Below are 9050 nucleotides of genomic sequence, written 5' to 3' on the forward strand. Positions count from 1 at the left end.
TCCTTCCTTCCTTCCTTCCTTCCTTCCTTCCTTCCTTCCTTCCTTCCCTCCCTCCCTCCCTCCCTTCTTTCTTTCTTCCTTCCTTTCTTTCTTTCTTTCTGGGGTCTCCTCATATTTCTATTCATGGCAATGCTAACAGGTATATATTTACCTCTCTTATAATCTCATCTTCCAAAGTGGAAAGTGTACTGGCTCTATATTTGAAAACCCTTTTTCTCAGTCTGGGTTGTGTTTTCCTTTTCTCTCTCCCTTCCTCTTTTAAGACATGGCCGGCTGGTTTCCAGAGTGGCTTTAAATTCTCTCTGCGCACCTTGAACCTCTGACTTTTCTGCCATCAGTGCTTGAGTGCCTGGCTTATGTGGTGTTAGAAGTCGACCCGAGGCCTCATGCATGCTAGGCAAGCACTCTACCAGCCTTGCCACATCCTCATCCCAGTTTTATTTCTTAATCAAGTTAGGAAGTAGTGATGCATTTAAAGGGAGACAAAGATCAGACTCTCACTTCAAAGAGACATCCTCTGACTAGTTCCAAGGTGAGGTAAAGAGCCCCCAGCTGCTCAGCTGAGCATGTTACTCTGAGAAGAAATAGGGTGTAGTATGGTTAGAAAAATTTGTCTTTGATTACTTTCTCATTTACTTGCTCTCCTCATTGAATTTAAATTTAGGCTCCAGGATCTCAGAGCAGAGTGGTTCATGGAACATCGCATCCTTGTTCCAAACCTCTTGTCTCATAAGGAATGATATTTATTCAACCATAGCTTTGTAGGGCTAATTCAAGACTCAGTGGTTTAAAAAAAAAAGGGCAAAGATGCAAAGGACCAGGGACACCTATACTCAGTTGTATCTGCCAGGCCAGAGGAATCCCCTCCGAAGTCAGTTGTCAGAAAACGTTAGATCAATTCAAAAACTTTTTAAATGTCAGCAAGAAAGGGACAAGCATAAGGTTTAACATGAAACTGGAACTTTATATTGTCACATAGGAGCATGCAGCGCCTTTAAAATACTGTCCAAAGGGCCAGTAGCAGGTGTCAAAGGAAACTGGCTGCTGCAGTTCCCCTTACCTCCAGGCAATTGCACTCCATCTTTACAAAGGAAATCCTCCTCGGCAGAGTGGCAGAAGCCTCTGTGCTTGGGAGAGGCTGTGCCCTGGTGCTGCCTCCCACTGGACAGGAGAGAGAACTCCACCGCCCTCCAGAGAATGATGCAAAGCCCTTGATGCCAGAGCTCGTGCTAGCATTGCCCTGGGAGATATCCTGGGTGGCAGAAGTCAGGTGGAGGTTGGGGACCCCCCTGTTAGCCAGGTAGTTCCTGCCTTCTCCATCTCCAAAGTGCCAACGTGCAGGTAGAATTGCTAGCTTGAGCTGATGGCTCATCCGTGTTGAAGTCAAGACATTCTTATATGAGCTCTATACATATTCATTATCATCATCATCATCATCATCATCATCATCATCATCATCATCATCATCATCATCCGGTGTTCCTTGACTTTTTAAATACTCTATTTTTCCTGAGCAATGACAATTTGACATTGCTCTGGGCTGTCTCCTCTCTGGTTCTGGAGACTTCCACCCATAGCCCAACAGAGCTCTGGGGACAGACTTTTCTGCTCCTTGCACTTAGGGTAATTAGGTGGATAGACTTGCTAAGCCGTCTCGCTTCAATAAAGACTATTTTATTCCTCCTGTAAGGGATCAGAATGAGGCCAGAGCCAATAAGGAACGAGCTGTCCATCCTTCCCACTCCTGTACCTAATGGGAGAATGTAAATGAATGGGAAGGATGGAGTGTGGTGCATGTGGGTGGGAATTAAGAAGCTATTAACCAGCTTGGATGGTACCCAAATGGCTCAACATTAGAACACTATGGAAATCATTTAATGCCCTTCTATCATCCTAGCATGCCGTGCTGGCCTGTGCCATTTTTCACATCTTACTCTAAACTTAATACTCAATATGCTATGCTGTTGGAATGCTGGCCATAATGAGAAAAAGTCCAGAGCACACAGACAGCTTCCATTTGTGTTTCCTGGCTTTTGCTTCATGTGTGTGCCCGAGAAAAACCAGATTTAACAACCATTTAAAAGGCAGTAGGCATCCACTGTAACCTTGTTTGCTTTGGTGTTGGAGGGAGACCTACTTTGCTACAAGCACTCATAAGCAGGATCTCTTTAAGTAGCTATGTAATTTGCAAGGATAATTTGGAAAAGATGATGTGAACTCACTGTCATACACTACAGCTATGCTTATCAGGAACCTACTGTTGAGGTCTCTTTTCACTCAACACTTACACAGTCTGAGTTTTAATGTTGCCTCTCATCCCTTGGCTGTTGGAGGGGTCAGATCTTTGTTGTTTACGACCGCAATCAATCCTTTTCAATTTTCCACTTTTATAAGCAACTTTGCACAGGGCATGTTCTAGCCACCAACCCCCCACCTCAGAGTTTATGCTGCCTCCTTGAGATTGACCTAAAGACCCCTTAAAAAGATGATGGATGTGTTAACGCCAGGGCTTCTCACACTGCAGTGTGCGTGCAGGTCCTTTTGGTAGTAATGTGAGAAGCCAGTCCTCACTCACAGGTCTGGAGCCAGCCTGAGAGTCTGTGTTTGTGAGCAACTTCTTCGTGATGTCCATGCTGCAGCTCAGGCTTCACACCATCCCTTGGACTTACTGGTGCACTGACAAAGTATTTGTCAGACCTGTTCTCCCAAGGTCACTGTGTGGGCTGGTTGTAAGAGCTCTCATTTCTAGACATATCTTCCAGTTAAGATGAAGGTTTGGTAAGTCTGCCGTCTGGAGAAGGTGAGCAGCTGCAGCACCTGGCCTGAAGGAGAGCCTCTCAACTCATCCATGGCAGCCATTATACCCACAGGGAAGTCCAGACAGAGCACACAGGCTGCACCCAGGAACAGGCACACCTAATCCAGGGACCATGCCAGACCACTACTTGTAGACTCACTGTTTTGTTTTTGGTTTTGTTTTTGTTTTTTAAGTTTTCTATCTATTAAAAGAGACTCTGTGTGTACCCAGGGTTGGACACCATTTTTCTAAGCCCTCCGAGGTTTTAAATCTCACTGAGTTAAACTGTGTTCTTTTTTCCAGCATTAATTCTTTTTTAAAAAGTTAATAATCATAATACTTGTGCCTATTTGTAGGGTAGAGTATGCTAGCTTGGTACTTGGAAGCAATGCAGAACGATCAAGTCCATTTCCTCAAACACTTAGCATTTTGTGCAGGGACCTTTGGATACTTCTGTATATCCTGAAATACACAATGGATGTCATAGGCTATAGAAATCCTGTTATGCTATAGAGCATTAGGCTAAGCCTTCCTACTAGACTGTTTTGATGCCTTTTACCTAAACTTTCTCTGTTCTAATTATTTGTTCCAGTCTCTAATGACCACTGTGTTAACTCTCTGCTGTGAGATCAGTTTTTAGATCCTGCATGAGTGAAAATACATGGTGTTTTCTTTGTGCGTACTAGCTTGAACTGTTGATTTGATACAATCTTAGAATCACTAGGAAAGAGATTCTTTTCTATTTTATATTTTTTATTATTAGTTACATTTTATTAACTCTGTATCCCAGCTGTGTCCCGCTCCCTCATTCCCTCCCAAACCTTCCCTCCCTCCTTCATCTCCTCCCTGCCCCTTTCCAAGTCCACTGATTGGGGAGGACCTCCTCCCCTTTCATCTGACCCTGTTTTATCAGGTTTCTTCAGGACTGGCTTCAAAGTCCTCCTCTGTGGCCTAGCAGGACTGCTCCTCCCTTGGTGGGTGGGGAGGTCAAAGAGCCAGCCGTTGAGTTCCTGTCAGAAATAGTCCCTGTTCCCTTACTATGGGAAACCAATTGGTTACTGAGCTACCATGGGCTTCATCCAAGCAGAGGTTCTAGGTTATATCCATACATGGTCCTTGGTGGAGTGTCAGTCTCAGAAAAGACCGCTGTGCCCAGATATATTTGGTCCTTGTGGAGCTCCTATCCTTTCCACATCATACTAACTCCCCCTTCTTTCATATGATTCCCTGCACTCTGCCGAAGGTTTGGTCATGAGTCTTAGTATCTGCTTTGATACACTGCTAAGTAGAGTCTTTCAGGGGCCTTCTGTGGTAGACTCCTGTCCTGTTACTTGTTTTCTCCTGTGTCCAATGCACATCCCATTTATCTTTCTAAGTGAGGTTTGATCATCTTACCCCAGGTCCGGAAAGAGATTCTTAATGAGGAATTTTATAGGATAGGTTGGCCTCTGTGTATGAATATGGGAGATTATCCTAACTAGTAACTTATGGAAGAAGATCAGCTCCCTGTGGGCAGCACCATTCCCTAGATGAACTTTTGTTCTACCACAGCCTGGGCCTTTCTAACCTGAAACCTCTAGAGCAGGGGTTTTCAGCCTGGAGGCTTGACCCCTTTGGGGTGGACCAACCCTTTCACAGGAGTCGCGGCTCAGATATTCACTGTTGGGATTCATAACAGGGCATTCTGAACATCCTAAGAGAGGAGAAAGCTATCTGAGAGCAAGAAATCAAGATTCCATGCATCTATTCTCTTTACTTTTGGCTATACATCTAATGCTTTGCTCTCCTGCCTTGACTTCCCCACAGTAATAGACTTGTAACCTGTAACTGTAAGTGAATAAACCCTTTCTTCCCCAAGTTGCTTTTTTCAGGATATTCATCACAGCAACAGAAGCAAAGTGAGAGCAGACTTTCTTGGGCACATTATTTTACTTAATATAATGTCTTCCAGATCCATTCATACTCTCATAAATGAATAGGTGAGAGCTCGGGAATTTACATATACTATATCCTTTGCATTTCTTAAATACAGTGATTTTTATATTTTAAAAAGAATTCAAGGTGTTGGCCATCAGTGGCTTCGCCATCAAGTCCACTCCTCTTTGGCATTTGCTGATGTCATCCTAGCAAATGCTGCCATTGCATGCTTTGCCTCTACCAAAACCCAGAAATTATCTCTGTCTTCTTACTTGTCCTGGCTTTTCTAATCTAAACTGTTCTTACTGATTTTTTATCTTATTGAGTGCAATACATTTTAAAATAATCTCTCAAAATGGCCATATCTTCCATCAGCCCCTAAGCCCTGTGAGAGGAGAGATTATGTCCTGTTGATCTTTTATTTTTCCCATTTAGCATGTGTCTGCCTAGCATATACTGGACAGCTTTGCTGTGCTGTGATATACCACTCTGAAAATAAAGAGCAACTTGGGGAGTAAAAGGTTTATTTCATCTTAAAGGTTACAGTCCATCATTGGGGGATACCAAGGAGCTTGAAGCAGGGGCCTGAGTACTGGCTTGCTCCCTGGCTCATGTTCATCTACCCTTCTTAAATAGCTCAAACTCTCATGCCCAGGGCTGTTACCACCTGCAGTGGGATGGACCTTCATCCCTCAATTAGTAATCAAGAAAGTACCCTAAAGACATGCCCATGGGCCAATCTGATGAAGGCAGTTTCTTAATTGAGGGTCCATTTTCCCAGGTGTGTCAAGCCGACAACCAAGATTAACCATTACAAGAATCCTTAAACTTTTATTGAATGAGGTGAGTTGAGTAAGTGAGTGAGCAAGTGAGTGAGTGAGTGAGTGAGTGAAATACTATTGACGAAGAATAGGCTTTGAGCACATGCAGACCTGGGGGGTGGCCGTCCTAATGGTTGAAAGTTTACTCTAGAATGGTTGGGTCAGGAGACCAGATTTCTTGCACGGTGCCTCATTCCTCTGGGGCATGAAGATGGTAGACAGAAAGCCTGAGATACTCCAAGTTCCTGCTCCTCCCCATCTGCTTGGGTAATTCCTACTTTTTCTCATTGGCAGTTGCATTCTCGGGCCTCGGTTTCACAACATTCTACCTGGCTGGAAAGCTGCACTGCTTCACGGAGAGTGGGCGGGGGAAGAGCTGGAGGCTCTGCGCAGCCATCTTGCCCTTGTACTGTGCCATGATGATCGCCTTGTCCCGCATGTGTGACTACAAACATCATTGGCAAGGTGAGTCCCTGATGGTCCCCACAGTGGACATTCTTTCTTCCAGGGGTGGATGTTGGACATTCACTGATTTGGGAAGAACTCAGTCCCCACTGTCAGAAGCCAGACGAGATATAGTCATGAAACACATACGTCCTGGCTTTCATCCTGTCCCTGCTGAGAAGTTCTTTCTTTTCTGTTCTCAAGAAGACTGCTCAAGTCCTTCCAGGATACCATGTCTTCATTGTATCATCTCAGACCCAAAATGTGATTTCTCAGTCTCAGTGACAAGTTGTTTTTTGCTCCTTTCCTATTGCAAATCCCAGCCCCAACGATATTTTTCTTACTGCAGAGGCAGTGTCAAAGGGTATGTCCAACCCGGGGACCCAACTTCACCAATATCCTTAGTTGCTGCCACAAGGCTGGAGTAAGGCTTGCCTCTGTCTTAAGGCTCAAGTGAGACTTAACATCCAGCATAGCTGTGGTGAGGCTTGCCTCCATTGTAAGGCTGTGACAAGGCTTGCCTCCAGTGCAAGGCAGTCTGAGACTTTCTTTGTCTCAAGACAGGGATAAATCTTGCTTCTATGCATCAGTTCTAGGAAAGTCATTCAAACTAAATCACAAACAGGTGAGAGGTTTGTTCCTGGAATGTGACTGACCTCCTGGGTCTCTACCAATGAACTGCAGCTCACAGCAGGACTGGAAGAAAGCCACCTGCTGTAACAGAGAGGGAGCAGAGACAGAAGTGACCACACAGTAGATGTGGCTTCCAGAGACAGTGGGCTCTATGGTGGTACTTCCAAAAATGGCATCCCCACTCCACCTTCATCAGCCTCAGCCCCATCCGTTTAGTCTTGGGCTTGCATCTTGGAGTAGGACAGAGTCTGGTGTGGTATCCAGGGGTATGTATGGATAACAAATGAGCCAGTCTTTTCTGATCACTTCTGAGAGTCACCAGTAAAGAACCAGTTTCTGCTGCTCCCTCCTAGCTTCTGGTCAACTCTCAGCCCTCCTGGTGCTCAAATCTTGGGAGTCGCGTATTTGAAATGACGTTTGGGAGTTAGAAGATGCAGGGTGTGTGGAAGGGTTGCTGAAGCACAGTTTAGATGGCGTTACATCCTCATCCAATGCCTCCTGAATGGAGGAGGTCAAGAAAGGACCACAGAGTTGTAGCTGTGGCCTTCCCTTCTTTATCTTTACCACTGAGGTGGATGAAGTCCTTGGTGTCATGCAAAACACATTATAAGAAGGAAGAATGGACTGAGCTTTTGAGTCAACAGCAACAGGGGTGTTGTGCCTTCCCTGCAGCACTGGCTCTAGCGGTGTTTTCCTGCCACCTTTGCTGCCTACAGGATTAGAGGTTAGAGCATTTCCCAGAAAAACAGTATGGATGAAATGGCCGTGAGTGAATTGTGTCTCCTGTTTCCCAGGGAACCACAATTTCCTCTTTGACCATAGAATGACAACATTGAATACTTCACAAAGCAATGTGATAGACCGAATACAACAAGGAGCCCACATGTCGTTGGTAAACACAAATCAACGGTGCAGATGGGCATCCCTGTTGCCGAGGAAGGATGTGAGGCGTTTCCTAAATAACCGACTTGGTGGCAGATGTGTCTTTTGCAGCATGATCTGTTCACGAGCAACTGATGCTGAGTTGCAATTGTTACTTGACCATTTTGGATTTGGGAAGCAATGAAAAGCTTCAGGGGGCTGGAGATGTAGCTCGTTGGTGGAATGCTCGCCCTGTGGTCACGAAGCGCTGGGCTCCATCCCCAGCACCACGGAAACTGGGTGTGGTGGAGCACACTTAGGATCCCAGCACTGGGGAGGTAGAAGCAGGGATCTCTGAGGTTCAAGATCAGCCTTCGCAGTGCAGTGAGTTCATGCTCATGCCGACATGTATGAGAACCTGTCAGAACTGATTAGAAAGGTCAGAATTGATTAGAATTTGTTGTTGTTTGCCCCCCTCCCATCTTGGCTTAATGTTCTGGTGCTGACAACCTAAGATGTGAGATGGGAACCGCTTTGGCCATCTCCGACCCTAACCTGGCGTGTTGCTGTTTTCTCTGTGGCAGAGTAATGTAGCCATAAGGAAAAATGAGAAATTGTATTTATTTGGTACTTAGTTGTTTACGGAGAAATGGCGAACGCCTCTAAGGTTTTCAGCTTGGCAAACACATAGCAGCCGGGCCTTTGATTGCAGTGTAGGTGGATGTTGGAGGCGGATGCCTGATTGCGACAAATAGCTTGTTTCTCTGTGGTGAACTGAGCTGCCCAGTGACCATGGGTGGGATCATAAATCAGGGTGAAAGTCCATGTGGAACCCCATGGGCATCACCAAAGCCCACATCCTTCTCCTTATTAATATTAGTTAACAATCTGACTATTATGGGCGTTTGTGAGTCCATTTCAGTGTGATTTAAGCAATAATGTTAATATGGAAATATAGCTGATTCTCCATTACATATGCATGTCTAATCAATATCCCATAATCTCGCATGGCTTGCTCTGTTAGTTTTCATTGTTGTTTTCTGTTATTTCGACCTCACTAGCTCACTTTAAATATGCAAGTCTGCTTTTTTACTAAATAAAGCAAATCTGGGGTCATGGGCATAGATGGGACTATACATAAAACACTTAGTGAAACGTCCCCCAAAAGAGAGCTGCTTGGATCAATGCTAAAACTCTTTGTGGCTGATGCTCCCTTTGTCTCTGTGCTAGGCTCTGTTTCCTGTCATTTGGAAGCCAGAGAGATTTGCAGAGGTGCCACGGCAGAGACCCATGCCTGGCAACAGGGATCACCGTTGTGATTAACCGTGAACACAAAGCATTTGAACTCTGAAATTTGTAGAATCCCCGGGCTGGGGAAGCTTGGCACAGAGAACGAGAGAGCATGCCATAAGCCAGCTTCTGGCTCTTCTTGCTCTTGAGTGTTTGTGGTTCCCGGCCAGAGAAGAACCACAGCTAGGACTGGTAAGAATGTGTGCTTTGCTCCATCCCTGGGTGTGTTAGCACACACATACACACACACACACACACACACACACACACACACACACACACACACA

The 9050-nt window shown here is 45.2% G+C and overlaps 1 protein-coding gene across 2 annotated transcripts in view; it reads left to right on the plus strand.

The window, feature by feature from the left end:
* The window catches only part of Plpp4 (phospholipid phosphatase 4), a 130116-nt gene that overhangs the window by 112455 nt on the left and 8611 nt on the right, over nt 1-9050 (plus strand). For both annotated transcript variants that reach the window (XM_055608897.1, XM_055608898.1), the window contains one exon: nt 5830-6000. In XM_055608897.1, the coding sequence (XP_055464872.1) occupies nt 5830-6000 (171 nt within the window). The remainder of the gene's footprint in view (nt 1-5829; nt 6001-9050) is intronic.

The sequence above is a fragment of the Psammomys obesus genome, unplaced genomic scaffold, assembly GCF_907164565.1.
Source record: "Psammomys obesus unplaced genomic scaffold, mPsaObe1.curated_primary_1811, whole genome shotgun sequence".
NCBI lineage: Eukaryota > Metazoa > Chordata > Mammalia > Rodentia > Muridae > Psammomys > Psammomys obesus.